Genomic DNA, 14029 nt, shown 5'->3' with positions numbered 1-14029 from the left:
ACCCTGCGTGAATTAAACCCGTTTCATGTAATTGGCTGATATTTTTTCCACGTCCCCCACTTTTGTACGAGCACGACTTTTTTGAGAGGAGAACAATTAAAATTTCTCTTTGTTCCTTTTTCATAACTCATCATCATGTTGAAAGTATTCCTTGATTCTATTACAAAGCCTGAAGAGCTCCAAGCCTTGTGTAAATACAAGTTTGCTCCCAAGTCAGCTTCTGCTGCCAGCCTTCAACAAACTTTAGCCCAAGACACGTCAAAGAAGAGCTGTTACGAATTCTTAAACATGGTAATAATTATTTTGTATTTATGCATGTCATTCCGGCCTTTATTCACCTCTTGTTTACACATAGACCTCTCGAAGCTTTGCTGCTGTTATTCAAGAATTAGATGAAGAATTAAGAGATTCGGTATATACCCCCTTTCATTTTTTTTTATTGTTCCATTCACTAAAAACTTTTTAAGGTTTGTTTGTTCTATCTCGTGTTGCGTGGCTTGGATACAATTGAAGATGACATGTCTTTGGATTTAAATAGAAAGGTTGAATTGTTGAGATCTTTTGACCAAATCATTTACCAAAAGGGCTGGACCTTTAACGAAAGTAAGTAAATAACAACCTTTGGTTTAAAAAAGTGGAGAAAGAGAAAAGGGGGAGAGGGATGGAACTTGGCATTAAATGTGTAAACTATTAGATGGACCTAATGAAAAGGATCGCGAGTTGTTGGTTCACTTTGACGTGATTATCAACGAGTTTCTTCGTCTCAAGCCCGAATACCAAAAGGTAATTGCCAATATCACCAAATTGATGGGTGATGGTATGGCCGATTATGTCTCTGGAGAACACCGTGAAAACACAGCTATTGCAACCGTTAAAGACTTTGACCTCTATTGTCATTATGTTGCAGGCCTTGTGGGTTATGGTCTTTCGGACCTCTTTGCCGCTTCGGGTCTTGAATCCAAAGAAATTGCTGACGACAAGGTCTTGTCAAATGCAATGGGTCTCTTCTTACAAAAAACCAACATTATTCGTGATTATCGCGAAGATTTAGATGATGGCCGTCAATTCTGGCCAAAGGAAATTTGGGGTAAATATGTCGAAAAGTTCAGTGATCTGACCAAGCCCGAATATAAGGATAAGGTAACATGAGAAGTTTCAATTAGGGCAAAAACATGTGTTTTTTTTTCTAACCAAGCTCTTCCCATTACATAGGCACAAGCTTGTTTGAGTGACATGGTGTTGAACGTGTTAGATGATGTTCCTCAAGTTCTTACTTATCTTTCAAAGCTCAAGAACCAATCCGTCTTCAACTTCTGTGCTATCCCTCAAGTGATGGCTATTTCTACTCTTGCTCTTGTCTTTAACAACCTCGACATTTATCATCGTAACCTCAAGATTCGTAAGGGACAAGCTGTCAAGTTGATTATGGATAGCAAAGATATGGATCATGTTGTGTCCATCTTTAGACAATATGTCTTTGAGATCTCTCGAAAGAACGAGGCTACAGATCCCAACTTTATGAAGATCTCCATGGCTATTGGTAGAATCGAACAATGGATTGCTGCCAACTATAAGCCTTCTCCTCAGTCTCTTCAAAAAGCTCAACAGCCTAGTATTTTCTTGCCCATTATTCTTGGTCTTCTTGGTATGTTCATCATGAACTACTTTAAGAATGCTTAAAAATTTATTTTGTATTTAAAAACACCTACTTATCTCCATATTTTACATTAATATCTCGTTTTACATCTATAATTTTTTTTTTGTTTTTATATACTAATTTACAAGGTTTTTTTTTAAGACGCATGGTTTTTAAAGTATTGTGTAAGATTTTCGTATACTAAAAATGTGATACAGGTACCAGGCAGTACACGGATAATATTGGGCGATAAACCCTTATAGAAGCCAATGTAACCCTCCGCCTTGTATATCTTTTTACCGCAATCAATGACACCTGTGTATGTTTCACTCGTAGCATGATTCTAATATCCTATGAGTATATACGAATAAAGTAAAATGGGGGTCGTTGCACTTACTTGTAATCGGCTTTTCAAGACTTGGTAAGGATAGGTAATAACAGATGCAGTGACCTTAGATGCTGCAGCCATTACGATATATTCGGTTTGGCTTAATTGTGTGTTATGCTCATCCGAAGCACTTATTCCCTTTGCCTGCCTCAATTCATTTCTTTTCTTCTTCATTTCCTCGTACGCCATAAATTGAATGGCACCATGGGAAACACCGAATAAAGCAGGTACAATACCTCTATACAGACCTTTAACACCTTCCTCCATGTATAATCTTTTTAACCCATCGAATAATCCATTGTATGCATCTGGTGTGTTGTATTTTGTTGTACACATACGGGTTTTAATTACCCAGAGAGGATTTGCCATCAAGGCTGTTAAAGCACCTTCACATATTTTTTTTTGTTAATATCGCATACATACTCATACTTAGATATGCAAATGGAACTCACCTGCTTCAGCGGATGCGGTTAAATGTTGCACAGCAGATAATTTTCCTTGCTCATCCTTTGTCATGTACTTCTTAATCAGACTATACCAACCGAAATAAAAACCCCAACTGATAGTAGCGCCTGCCATATTGGGTGTTACACCTCTGTACAGTCCTCGCCATACACCCTCGTCAGTAACGATCGCTTTAAACGATCGAATTGTTCCCCCGATAACAGGTCTTTTTTCAGAATAACGAGCCGAATCCACTGAACTTGTGTGTTAGTATGTCTTCGTGTATGGCATTTTTGGGAGTTCGTCCTTGTTTTTTTTTTTGGTTACCTTGGAACCGGATCTTGATTAGATCTAACGGGTGAAGTAAAGCAGTGGAAACCATACCAGCACCGAAACCTGCCAATGCTTGGTCCTGTCACATTTCAAATTAGTCTACTCTGCAAGTCTTTTTCTTTTTTCTGAGTAAGGTATAGTTACAGTATGTGGTGACCCTGTGAAAGAAGGTGTATGTGTTGTGGTCATTGAATGTAAGGAAAAATGTAAACAACAATAGAGTCAAAAAAAAAAAGAGATGTTTGGGTTAAAACGTCGGTAACTGAATTTGTTTTGATGTCAGTCATGTGAATTCGAGGGGTTGTTTCTTGAAAAATCTCACGGTTGTTGTATTCAAATACCTAACAGAATGCTCGGTGAGTATCCTTATAGAAAATACTTCAACAAATAAAAAAACCATTGAAAATTAATGTCACAATGGTCTAGTATATGATTTATGCGACTTTTATTTCTTAAAAACGTGCTTAAATCACCCTCGTCTTTGTTGGTACTGTAGAGATATACATTGATTTTTTCGAAACAATACCTGGTATCTATTCAACTTTGACTAGAACTAACCCTTGTTGAGCTTACTAAAGCGATAAAAATAAGCCGTGTGAACATGATGTATTTTGCCTCTCTTTATTTAACGATAACAATTACCCCGAATCATTGTCATAAATAAGTCTTATTTATTGACAATATAACATGCCCCACAAAGTAAGATTAAACAGCTATTAGCAAAACACACTTCTTTTTGGGAAATAAATATATTGATGCCTTTATACCATTAACCCAGAGACATACATGTTTTATAGAATGGGTATTGCAAATATTCGTAAAGTAAAAGAGAACAAAAGATCCGTATTTTACTTTAAGTTTGCTACCAAAGCTTTGTACCCGAGTATTTTTATACATCGGAAGAAGTATATGTATCTTTAAAGGATGCTGACTCATTTATCGTGCGCATATCAGTTGAACAGAACGAAGACAATATTAATATTCCATTAAGTTGAGCGATTTTTTATTTTATTTCATCTTAGTTGTAACTATATCTTCGAATTGTCAAGCCAACAATCGGCAAAGGGAACCGATTTTTGAGACTGTTAAATTCTCATTATGCAACGGTCCTCAGGCTTAAAATAATTTAGAAAATACTTTATATAAGGCTAGTAGCAGACGGCCTTCGTATACTAGTATATATGCATTTGTATCTCTTTGGGTAAAGACTTATTGCCAATGTGTTTAAAAGATCCAGCGATGACATAAATAATACATATGTATTTTATTTTAAAAAGTATGTATCTCCTGTAGAGTAGTGTACCTTTTAATGAATTTTAATTGTCGAATATAATGTCAGCGCCTTATATGCTTAGAGCTATTTCGGTTCTTTAAATGACAAATCACGACATTCTTCTAGTAGAAAATATAGCTAAAGTATATAAACCTTTTCCAAGACAGAACAAACGAAACTATTATACATGATAACTTATACGTTTAATCATGAGAGCTCCGACGTTTTTATTGTTATTATATTGCGATAAGAAATAATTTAAATAAAGCAATTGACCTGTCGTTTGTTATTCGGTATTATAACCCTTGTTTCAAAAAGTAAAATAATAATAAAAAAAAAACTTTCGATTATGACTAAGAACTTACCATTTTTTTTTTTACAGGAATTAGTAGTACGTTCATATATCCGTAACATTACCGTCGAATTAAACATACCATGTTTCTTATTTTCCCGTAGAAAAAAAATCAAGATCGATAACAATAATATTATAAATGTACTACATTACAGAATACCAATGAAATCAGATAGTAGTGTACACGCCAAGCTGAAAACAAACCAATTAAAGCGCGGATAAACGACATGATTCAATTACAACAACTTACTTTTTTGTTCACACATGATTATCAGCTACATCACTAAATAAGGAGGCACGTAAATGAAGCATGTAAATGAAATAATTTATTACAATATGGTATAAGATGATTACAAGTATAAAAAAAAAGAAAGAAAATTAAGTTGAGTGAGTGTGTGAGTGTTGGGATATAATTAGCATAAGATATTTTCGAGGTTCATATTTCGATCCAGAGAAGTATGTTCATGGACTACAATTGTAGGTGGAGTGGAGGCTTTATTCAAGTTAATGACGTCCATAGGTTTTAAGCTCTTTAATTTGGGAGATGAGGAAGAGACAGACCAAGCGTCTTCTTCATCATTTATTGAGAACTGAGATGTAAATGGTTCGACTTCTTTCGGGAGCATGGAGGATTGTTGGATTGGTTTAGTACATTCTGTTTGAATAGCACCTGTCGTGTCTAGTTCTTCAATGACTGTTTTAAGATAGGTAATGTAATCAATAGCACTTTGCAGGATCGTCATCTTGTGAAGATTTTCTCGATCAGTACAAGCAGGGATCAGATCTTTTAACTGCAGTATTTTATCATTGATCTTCTCGCGACGTCTTCGTTCGATAGCACTATGTGATACTTTACGGGCTTGTTCGCGTTGATCTGCTGTAGTGCTGGATCCAGTAGACGAAACCGAGTTGTTACGAACGGTTGTTGTCGGGTGTAGTTGAGGAGACATTTGAACAGGGTAAGGAAAGTAATTATAAGTAGGGGCTAATGCAGCATTCGGTGATTTGGGAAGGATACGTTGTGGAGAGGAAGGTAAGGTGGGTGACAGACTTGGTGATATGGGAGGCTGACCCACTGATAGAAAATAAGAAGGGTGTTGATACACTGGATAATAGGATGGCACCAGATGTGGGTAAGGCATGATCGGGGGCGGTAATGCAACTGAAGGAGCGGCGGTTATCTTTACGGGCTCAGATCGCTTTCTTTTTTTGCTTGAAGGTGGTGGCATTTCGTGAGTTGTGGAGATTTCTTCGGTCATAGAACTTCTTATATACTTAATAAAAAAAAAAAAAAATAGTAAATAACAATAAAAAAGAAAGAAAAAATAAAAAAGGTTTCTGTTTCAGTGAAATGGAATGTATGGAAAAAACAAAAAGAATTGGGAAAATTAAACCCAATTATAACTTAGATTGGTGCAGCGTGTGTGTGTGTGTATGCTCGTACTTTTCATAAATTTGAGGGGTGGGCCAATAGTTACCAATCGTATATGACATTGTAAACCACGTGTGTTTCTGATTGGTTAAATTTTCGGTCACGTTTGTCAAAGCACTTATTGATTCATTTCTCCTGATTCGATCGCGCGCTCTCTCTCTCTTCACCACACACGTGAGATTTGGGGAGCGAGTGTTATTTAGAACGGGCAGAATACTTTTTTTGTTAGCGTCATCGTAGATAGGAACTTCTAACACTTCTTGTCAATCCTTTTTTATGACGATTGTACCACGCTCATTTTTTTTTTATTTCATCTAGCTAGTAAAAATGCATCCTACTCAGAATATCTGAGTGAAATATGGAGACAGTGCATTATGTGGCACTTGCGTAGTAGATATGCTTTTATTTTCCAAAAAAAAAGAAGGGCTTGCAGGAAACCAAAAGGGATCTACAACGCCAAAATGTCGACTCCCCTAGATCAATCAGTCGGAAAAACAAAAATATATTCTAGAAACGCCATGGTAATCACTAGCGGCCAACCTAACAGAATATAGCTAAATTTATCACAAGATTACGCGTATCTTGATCTGCTGAGAAACTCACTCAATATATGAACTGGACCAAGCACTTAATCCTTAGCTTACAACCTGCATTAACCGAGTATCGGTATAAACAGTAGAATGCATTTGCTTGACATATGCAGATAAACAAATACACTTATAAGAACACGGTCCTTCTTCAATTATTATGTCAAGTTGATGATGCTGGAAGATAACAAGGGCATAGAATTCTATGAAAAAGACAAAACAAATGTTTACTAATCATTTCTAGTGCATCTAATGATATATTAGAACTGGCAGATACAAAAAAGGGCACATGTAATATAAGCGGTCTTTTTTATTTTTATTTTTATTAAGCGCTCTGTTCATTGGACATGAAGAAGATCTGATACCCATAAAAAAATATTTTTTGATATGACACGTGTTTAAAGTGCGCCTTATGTCAAAAATACGGCTTAAGGAGTGTACATTACGTAATATCATGCGTGTAACATTCGCGAAAGGAACTTCCTATCCCAGATACAGACCAAAACTCAGGGCAAAAAGATGAAAAAAAATATGGGGAAAATGTAATTTTTAATATGTTTTCTTTATGAAAAACAGTGGAATAAAAAAAACGATGTTGGAGGGGGAAATTTGGTAGAAAAAGAGAGAGAGAGAAAGACAATCAATAAAGAGAGATTTACTCCTTCTTGGGCTTCTTGGCCTTCTTGACACCACGGAACTTCTTCTCACGGTTCTTCTTTTCCTTACGTTGCTTACGACCACCCTTGGGGGCTTCAGCAAGACCGATACGGACAAGACGATGCTTGGGTTCGAACTTCTTTAAGGCTTCGACGTTATCGTAGATCAAGGCGAAACCAGTGGTCTTTCCACCACCGAAATGGGTCTTGAAACCGAAGACGGAGACGACTTCCTTCTCGGACTTGTACATCTTACCAATCTTGGCACGGAGTTCTTCCTTGGAGACATTGGCGAGTCCAGGATGAATAACATCAACGACCATTTGCTTACGTTGGAGCAAACGGTTAGTAAGGAACTTACGAGTACGGATGGTGACTGAAGATGCGTCGGCCTAACAAAACAGATAAAGTCAGTTTTTTTTTGACGATGTAGGGCATTCATTTTAATGTTTAATTTGAGAGAGAAATTGGTCATTGGGAGAAATGTAGTTTTTTTTCCATCATATTTTTTTTTCTAATCGCAAATCCAACTGATATCGCCCCTTATCTATATCCATCCATCCATCTATACAATCGATAATCCATGTCTGCTCGTCATATAATCGATACTACTGTTGAATCATCTAATTCCAATGTACATAAAAAAAGGACAAGATAGGTCCTAACTACATTTCTCTGCATCTCTTTCCAGATCGCATCCATCCTTTTGCATTCCAATGGATGGATGTCCGTTCTCTCTCTCTTTTAAAACATAATCATAGTACGCACCATTGTATTGAAGAATAAAGAGAAGGATCTGGGGCTTGCCGCACTTTGCGCTGCCAATATACCACTTTTCGCAATTTTTCGCACCAACCTCCGAACAAAATTACACACACACATTTTTTTTTTTACTTTCCGCACATTTTTTTTTTCTTTGGTTGATAAAAAGATATCTCTCTCTCTCTTGTTTTATTGCATTTTTAAAGGACGTTTTGGTGGCAATTGTTGAGTTATTTTACTCATACGTACAACTATGTGGTTATGCCCAGTATTGACTCACTAACGCTTTAGTTGTGGTGTTGGAATGCTGTTTAAATTGGCTCGTTTTTGCTAGTCTTCCACCTTTTAATTGACTGCAGGCGTTTAATGAGCTGCAACATTTTGAGCATGCAGATTCGAATCTAAGCATGTCTGTACACTTATCTACCAAAAATTAACATGATCGCCTTAATTGCTGCGGGGGATCCTTAAACAAATTGCATAGACATAAGAAATCTAGTAATTCTCACCAATTACAAATCTCAACTATTACAAGCTATTCAAACAGAAAAAATATCTTCAAACGAATTGTTTTTTTTGACAAGGACTCTCATCAAAAGGTTGTTAAGATTGTTGCTAGCGCTTTTCATTTCTTAAATCATGGTGAATGCGGTCGCTCGTATTTTTTTTTTTTTTTTCGTTTGGTCATATGAAGTATCAGGGTCGTGTAATTCTTTTTTTTTATTAGGAGTGAGGGGTATTTAATGATGATGAGATTCAGTGAATGCAATACCAGCCATTAAAATCATGCCAATCACCATGGCAACCAATTCTTTTAATGGTTGTAATTTACTTGTTGTTTTTGCTTCGAGTAATTCGGGAATGACACCAACGGTGGCGATATAGATGAATCCACCTGCGGTAGCAGGAATAACGAGATCACCCCAAGTCATACTTGTACCGAACAAACCGTGATGGTGATGAACCTCATGCTGATGGGCCATTTCCTCAATAAATATGCCAATCAATGTTCCAATGTAAGCCCCGATGGCTGTGGTGAATTGGGCCATCATGGCGCTTTTTTTAGAAAAGCCCGACTTGATTAAAATGGCATAATCACTGACTTCATGAGGAATCTCGTGGAAGAAGACAGCGACAGCGGTGGTCGCACCAATGGCGGGTGACGCATAAAACGAGGCAGCCATGGCAATCCCGTCTGTCAAATTATGTGTAAAATCAGCCAACAAGTTCAGGTAGGTACTGGCCGCTACCTCTTTCTCTTTGTTGTCGGGAACGTCGTCGTGTTTCTTATGATCGTGAGCGTGGTCATGGTGGTCGTGGCCGGATTTGCCGCAATAAGCTCGCATCAATTTATCGGCAGCGTAGAAAATAAATAAACCTCCAAAAATACCGGTGCCAATCAAGACACTCTTGTATTCATCGCCATGGTGTGCATCGTGTCCATGGTGTGCATCGTGCTTTTCATCGTGGCCGTGATCATGGCTGTTGAAGGCGTGAGGTAATAAATGTAAAAAGACATCACCCAACAAACTTCCTAGAAAAAAAAATCAAGGGGGTAGGACGTGTTAAATAACATAAAGAAAGCGAGAGGACTGTACTCTACCAACTGCAAAATTCACCAAGACGTTTAAAGTAGAGGGACTGATATTGGGAGGAACAAAGTACAAGAGTAAGTTAGGAATGATGGAAATGTACGACGTGGCCAAAAGAGAATTGACCATGGCATTTCCCGGAAACAGGATTGCAAGAGCCGAAGTTGCTTGCATGTTGGACAATCAAAGAGAGGAGAGAGAGAAAAAGAGATGTGAAAAAAAAAAGTTTTTGCGTAAAAGAAACGTGTTTATTATTATTATTATATGAGAGAGGGGCGGCTATCAAAATAAATAAAATAACGCTCTTATTACTCCTCTTTCAAGATCTCTTCAAAAGCGGCAGCCAAGGTTTCCGGCTCTTGCGCACCTGAGACAACATATCTGGTTTTACAAATGATTAGTCATACATAAGTAAGGTATTTCTAAAAAAAAAAAAGGACGCTTACTTGTTGTTGATAGTAAAATGAGGCACACCGCTGACTTGACCCAAGGCGTTTTGCAATATCAAATTCTTGACTTCAGCCACGCCTTGTTGACTCTGTAAAAACTCGAGAGCCTTTTGCTTGTCCAGACCAGCCTTTTCAGCGGCACTGGCCAACTGCTCCGGGTCAGCAAGATTGCCATTGATTTCAAAGTATAATTTCATGACTTCTTCAACGGTCTGGTCTTGTTTACCAAACTGGTCAGCCCACCAAATAAGACGATGCGAGTTAAAAGTGTTTGCATAAACTCCGGTGAATTTGATATCGATCCCTTCAGAATTAGCAGCAGCAGTGATGATGGGACGTCTTTGTGTAAACTTTGCTTCTCCGAATCTCTTGTTGTAGAATTGGAGTTTAGGCTCGGGTTCACCAAAATCAGGTTGTAATTGGAAAGGAAGCCATTTGATTTGAAACTGAACCTCAGGATGATTTTGCTTTACTTGGCCCACGGCTTTTTCGAGTCGACGTTTACCAATAAAACACCTATGCATGCACCAAGGAAAAAAAAAAAAACTCGTGTTGGTTCTCTCTACTTTTTCCCGCCCCAACCTTCCCCACGCCATTGTACTTACCATGGACACACAGTGTCAACCACTGCCTTAATACTGATAATTTTTGACATATTTTGGGGTTTTAAGAGAAATAAAAGATAGAGAGGCGAATTATGATGCAAGATTGTCCTTTATATATGCCACTGCTTATAAAGCAAGGGATCCAAAGGATGATTAATCCACAAATTTTAAGAGTCCGAAGGATGTCGGAGAGTCAGAGCCATGGGTTTTGTAACACTTGGGAGAATCCTTTTTTTATTATTTATTTTTTTGTGTAGAAGAGAGAGGAGGGAATCATCAATAGTTTATCTAAACTCGATTTCGAAATCACCAATGTTTTCGTTTAGTTCACCGAGATGCTTGGTATCGTTTGATAAGAGGTTTGTAACAACGGTCATCAAAGTATCACGTTCAACAGGTTGACCATTCTGTGCGTTTAAAAGTAAAGCTTGAAGTTCAGTGTCTGAAGTATCGATCTTGAGTGTATCTAAAAGCTTTAACATATCTTCGGCACTGATGGTAGTGTCGGAACCTAATCCCTTTATGTATGAATAAACCCAAACATTTTTACATCATCCTTTTCTCTTATTTTTACCTTGGGCGGGAGTATTTACAAAGGGGTTGTTATGTTCGATGGTCATTATGATTATTTGAGGAGAAGAAAAAGGATTATGGAAAAAAAACAGGAAAAAAAGTCGTGAGGGGACGAAACTTTTCGCATTATATATACACACAATTTTTCAAAATAATAATCACATGAAAATAGGCCTAAATTATATATCCATCTCAGCTCATGCAAAAACACACACATACATATTTGTGCTAGATTGACACAATGATCCGCATTTGGCATGACAACCCGTCATAGCAACCCTGTTATTACAGCTTACCATGACAAGTTGCCATGACAAAATATTATGATACCCATTAAAAAAAATGTTGATAACCTAAGTTGATGGGCTTCTGACAAGAGAGTGTGTGATTTCACATAAGAGACGGGATAGACAGTCCAACCCACATAATCTAAGCCACCACATCTTTTTGTAGCTTGACAGATTTTGAGAGGCGGGGAAGAGATTTCAAAGTTTTTTTTTTCTTCTTGTAATAAACATACCATGTCTGAAGTCGAAGCCAAACTTCCTAGAGTAAGCTAACATTTCATTCTGTTTCATTCAAATTTGTTTTATATATATTAAGCTCTTAAATTTTAATAGAAACGGTTCTATCGTCAACGTGCTCATGCCAACCCCTTTTCTGATCATCATTTAGAGTAGTAAGTGCATAGAAATAAATAAATAAATAAATGAATTGATAGACTAATACAAGCCAAACAAAGTCCTGTTGAGCCCAAGTTGATGGACTGGACCCGTCACTTCCCTCAATATTATCCCGCTAAAGAAGGAGAGGAACAAAAAAAGGTTGAATTTGCAGATATTGGATGTGGTTATGGTGGTCTTTTGATTGCGTTAGCACCTCTTTTCCCTGACAAATTGATGGTGGGTATGGAAATCCGTACCAAAGTAGAGGACTATGTGTATGAGCGTATTAAGGCACTCCGTGTCCAAAAGCCTGGAGATTACCAAAACGTATCTATCATGCGTATGAACGCCATGAAGTTTTTACCCAACTTTTTCGAAAAAGCTCAACTCTCTAAAATTTTCTTTTTGTTTCCCGATCCTCACTTCAAACAAAGAAAACACAAGGCCAGAATTATCAGTAACACACTTTTGGCAGAATATGCTTATGCTCTTCGCGTAGGCGGTATTCTTTACACTATCACCGATGTCAAGGATTTGCACATTTGGATGGTGAAGCATTTAGACGAACATCCCTTGTTTGAAAGATTAACTGATGAAGAATGTGTAAGTTAAACAACCTGAAGAACCAAAGAGCAAGACAATGAGAGACAGAGAGAAATAAAGCAATGCTAACCCAAACCCTTTTTGCTAAAACAGGAAAATGATCCCGCTGTTCCTCATGTGCGCACAGCTACTGAAGAAGGTAAAAAGGTCGAGAGAAATCAAGGAGATAAATTCCTTGCTTGTTATCGTCGTATCGAGGACCCATACTACAACACCAATTAGAAGCTCCCAAAATGTATATAATAAACAAAATTGATATGTGATCCTAAAAGGCAATATAAGGGGTAGCGAACAGGGCAGGGGATAACGTGTAGTTGAGGAGTCGCACATCATTTATAGACATTTTGATAACGAAACTTTAAAGCTCTTTTTTTTTATGGTTTTTCGGATCCACTCGGAATAACAATATAATAAAATGCAGGAGTTATCATGACAAGACACTATCTTTTTTACCCTAATAAAGAATGTTTATCAGGGATAGGCTATTTGTTGAAAAAGCTATAAAGAAAGACTTTCTTTTTTCTTCCTTCACTTTTTTTTCCCTTCTTTATATGCATGCAAGAAATCTATTATGAACCAAAAACTTTCTTTTCAACAAAAAAAATCTCCTCGCCATGCCTAGTACATAAATATTTTCTTTGTTTTTTCTTCGTAGCAAGTTCCTTTTTGTGAATAATTATGTGATGTTACGCCCCCGGCCAAAGTGATTTTCATTCACTCAATTCATGCAAAACTCCAACATATGTGTAATCCTACCCTAACCCTACCCCCACACTCTCTCTCTATTTTTTTTTTCCAAGCAGCAGAAATAAAAATTTATGTCAAACTCCACTCTCCGAGATCTTTTTTTTTTTCTTCTCTTCTTTTTCTACCTTATATTATGTTTGAGCCGACAATTAAATATCGCAGAGTTAATGACCCGCCAAAAGACATTGCGAAAGCTTTGGGCAAATTAGACATAAAAGATGAGCAAAAAGACAATGTCAAGTCAAAAGAATCTCCTGGGAAGGAACAGGACAAGGTTAAGCAACCCGCCAAGGAGCCGACTGTTATTCGAAAAGAACCAGAAGAACCAATCAAGGTCGAAAACCCCGCTAAAACCCAAGAAACAGTTCAAGTCCAAGAACCAACCAAAGAGGAAGTAGCCAAGCCCGAGTCAATCAAAACCGAACCAGTCAAGGTATCAACCGTGCCTGATTATAGCTTCGAAGAAGAAGAAGAAGACAGCCAAATTGTAGTGGATCCTAGTGACAAGGAAAGAATCATTGTGACACTTTCTACCGGCAAACAGTTCACGGCTGATAGGTATTGTCCTCATGCAGGCGCTGATCTTTCTTATCATGGTAAAGTGAGTGAACATGATTACCCTCCCGAGATTGGACCTGTTTTAATGTGCCCTATCCATTACTGGGAATTCGCCCTAGAAAAAGGGGGTAAAGGCGGTGGCGGTTGGGCAACCATCAATGCCTGCGAAGTAAAATGCCCCCCTTCACCTACATTAGACTGGTAAAAAAAAAAGAAGATGGATAACAGATCTGTTTCTGACTTTAAAAAAACGGTCATTATAAAAACTGGGTTTCCCTACGGCTGGTTTTTATGTGATAATAAATTTTTAAAGCATATTTTCTTCTGTGATATAGATGGGACCGAATGTCTAATCCAATCACAGCAATTGAACA

General features: G+C 37.5%; 9 protein-coding genes across 9 annotated transcripts; 3 read left to right on the top strand and 6 right to left on the bottom strand.

Annotated features, from left to right (window-relative positions):
* Nucleotides 1-33: 33 nt before the first annotated feature.
* EV154DRAFT_519415 (farnesyl-diphosphate farnesyltransferase) lies at nucleotides 34-1746 on the top strand. Its single transcript, XM_051602728.1, has 5 exons — nucleotides 34-291; nucleotides 356-412; nucleotides 468-603; nucleotides 695-1140; nucleotides 1213-1746. The coding sequence occupies exons 1-5, from the start codon at nucleotides 136-138 to the stop codon at nucleotides 1678-1680; spliced, it is 1263 nt and encodes a 420-aa protein (XP_051454314.1). The 5' UTR covers nucleotides 34-135; the 3' UTR covers nucleotides 1681-1746.
* On the bottom strand, nucleotides 1747-3100 carry EV154DRAFT_519411 (mitochondrial carrier domain-containing protein). The gene is made up of 4 exons (XM_051602727.1): nucleotides 2946-3100; nucleotides 2477-2880; nucleotides 2034-2410; nucleotides 1747-1979 (listed from the first exon to the last, which is right to left on the bottom strand). The coding sequence occupies exons 2-4, from the start codon at nucleotides 2601-2603 to the stop codon at nucleotides 1794-1796; spliced, it is 690 nt and encodes a 229-aa protein (XP_051454313.1). The 5' UTR covers nucleotides 2604-2880; nucleotides 2946-3100; the 3' UTR covers nucleotides 1747-1793.
* Nucleotides 3101-4839: 1739 nt separating this feature from the next.
* EV154DRAFT_426635 (uncharacterized protein) lies at nucleotides 4840-5655 on the bottom strand (the record flags this gene model as incomplete). Its single annotated transcript, XM_051596314.1, has 1 exon — nucleotides 4840-5655. One exon carries the CDS (start codon nucleotides 5653-5655, stop codon nucleotides 4840-4842), a length of 816 nt encoding a protein of 271 aa, XP_051454312.1.
* Nucleotides 5656-6975: 1320 nt separating this feature from the next.
* On the bottom strand, nucleotides 6976-7884 carry EV154DRAFT_469758 (40S ribosomal protein S24). The gene is made up of 2 exons (XM_051597834.1): nucleotides 7870-7884; nucleotides 6976-7493 (listed from the first exon to the last, which is right to left on the bottom strand). Exons 1-2 carry the CDS (start codon nucleotides 7870-7872, stop codon nucleotides 7101-7103), a joined length of 396 nt encoding a protein of 131 aa, XP_051454311.1. The 5' UTR covers nucleotides 7873-7884; the 3' UTR covers nucleotides 6976-7100.
* Nucleotides 7885-8603: 719 nt separating this feature from the next.
* EV154DRAFT_484612 (Zinc/iron permease) lies at nucleotides 8604-9629 on the bottom strand (the record flags this gene model as incomplete). The annotated part of the gene is made up of 2 exons (XM_051598671.1): nucleotides 8604-9397; nucleotides 9467-9629. The coding sequence occupies 2 exons, from the start codon at nucleotides 9627-9629 to the stop codon at nucleotides 8604-8606; spliced, it is 957 nt and encodes a 318-aa protein (XP_051454310.1).
* EV154DRAFT_326983 (thioredoxin-like protein) lies at nucleotides 9487-10676 on the bottom strand. The gene is made up of 3 exons (XM_051594977.1): nucleotides 10510-10676; nucleotides 9902-10420; nucleotides 9487-9836 (listed from the first exon to the last, which is right to left on the bottom strand). The coding sequence occupies exons 1-3, from the start codon at nucleotides 10557-10559 to the stop codon at nucleotides 9764-9766; spliced, it is 642 nt and encodes a 213-aa protein (XP_051454309.1). The 5' UTR covers nucleotides 10560-10676; the 3' UTR covers nucleotides 9487-9763.
* On the bottom strand, nucleotides 10677-11182 carry EV154DRAFT_326982 (uncharacterized protein). The gene is made up of 2 exons (XM_051594976.1): nucleotides 11084-11182; nucleotides 10677-11020 (listed from the first exon to the last, which is right to left on the bottom strand). Exons 1-2 carry the CDS (start codon nucleotides 11127-11129, stop codon nucleotides 10794-10796), a joined length of 273 nt encoding a protein of 90 aa, XP_051454308.1. The 5' UTR covers nucleotides 11130-11182; the 3' UTR covers nucleotides 10677-10793.
* A 421-nt stretch (nucleotides 11183-11603) lies between these two features.
* On the top strand, nucleotides 11604-12572 carry EV154DRAFT_566986 (guanine-N(7)--methyltransferase-like protein; the record flags this gene model as incomplete). Its single annotated transcript, XM_051605987.1, has 4 exons — nucleotides 11604-11633; nucleotides 11703-11761; nucleotides 11825-12350; nucleotides 12444-12572. The coding sequence occupies 4 exons, from the start codon at nucleotides 11604-11606 to the stop codon at nucleotides 12570-12572; spliced, it is 744 nt and encodes a 247-aa protein (XP_051454307.1).
* Nucleotides 12573-13230: 658 nt separating this feature from the next.
* Nucleotides 13231-13860, top strand: EV154DRAFT_426622 (uncharacterized protein; the record flags this gene model as incomplete). The annotated part of the gene is made up of 2 exons (XM_051596313.1): nucleotides 13231-13398; nucleotides 13531-13860. The coding sequence occupies 2 exons, from the start codon at nucleotides 13231-13233 to the stop codon at nucleotides 13858-13860; spliced, it is 498 nt and encodes a 165-aa protein (XP_051454306.1).
* Between the last annotated feature and the right edge of the window lie 169 nt (nucleotides 13861-14029).

The sequence above is a fragment of the Mucor mucedo genome (genome assembly GCF_025094135.1).
Source record: "Mucor mucedo strain NRRL 3635 chromosome Unknown EV154scaffold_96, whole genome shotgun sequence".
NCBI lineage: Eukaryota > Fungi > Mucoromycota > Mucoromycetes > Mucorales > Mucoraceae > Mucor > Mucor mucedo.
Note: the sequence above shows the minus strand (reverse complement) of the source record. Positions and strands in the feature narration are given on the sequence as shown.

Excerpts from the sequence above, each read along its gene's own strand:
- EV154DRAFT_519415 (XM_051602728.1), top strand. The coding sequence starts at position 136 with ATGTTGAAAGTATTCCTTGATTCTATTACAAAGCCTGAAGAGCTCCAA. Across the intron at positions 413-467 it reads ATGAAGAATTAAGAGATTCG|GTTTGTTTGTTCTATCTCGT; the intron begins GTATATACCCCC and ends AAACTTTTTAAG. Across the intron at positions 604-694 it reads GGGCTGGACCTTTAACGAAA|ATGGACCTAATGAAAAGGAT; the intron begins GTAAGTAAATAA and ends GTAAACTATTAG.
- EV154DRAFT_519411 (XM_051602727.1), bottom strand. The coding sequence starts at position 2,603 with ATGGCAGGCGCTACTATCAGTTGGGGTTTTTATTTCGGTTGGTATAGT. Across the intron at positions 2,411-2,476 it reads AACCGCATCCGCTGAAGCAG|GTGCTTTAACAGCCTTGATG; the intron begins GTGAGTTCCATT and ends AAATATGTGAAG. Across the intron at positions 1,980-2,033 it reads TCTTGAAAAGCCGATTACAA|AATCATGCTACGAGTGAAAC; the intron begins GTAAGTGCAACG and ends ATAGGATATTAG.
- EV154DRAFT_326983 (XM_051594977.1), bottom strand. The coding sequence starts at position 10,559 with ATGTCAAAAATTATCAGTATTAAGGCAGTGGTTGACACTGTGTGTCCA. Across the intron at positions 10,421-10,509 it reads GTTGACACTGTGTGTCCATG|GTGTTTTATTGGTAAACGTC; the intron begins GTAAGTACAATG and ends GTGCATGCATAG. Across the intron at positions 9,837-9,901 it reads CATTTTACTATCAACAACAA|ATATGTTGTCTCAGGTGCGC; the intron begins GTAAGCGTCCTT and ends TTGTAAAACCAG.
- EV154DRAFT_326982 (XM_051594976.1), bottom strand. The coding sequence starts at position 11,129 with ATGACCATCGAACATAACAACCCCTTTGTAAATACTCCCGCCCAAG. Across the intron at positions 11,021-11,083 it reads TGTAAATACTCCCGCCCAAG|GTTCCGACACTACCATCAGT; the intron begins GTAAAAATAAGA and ends TAAAGGGATTAG.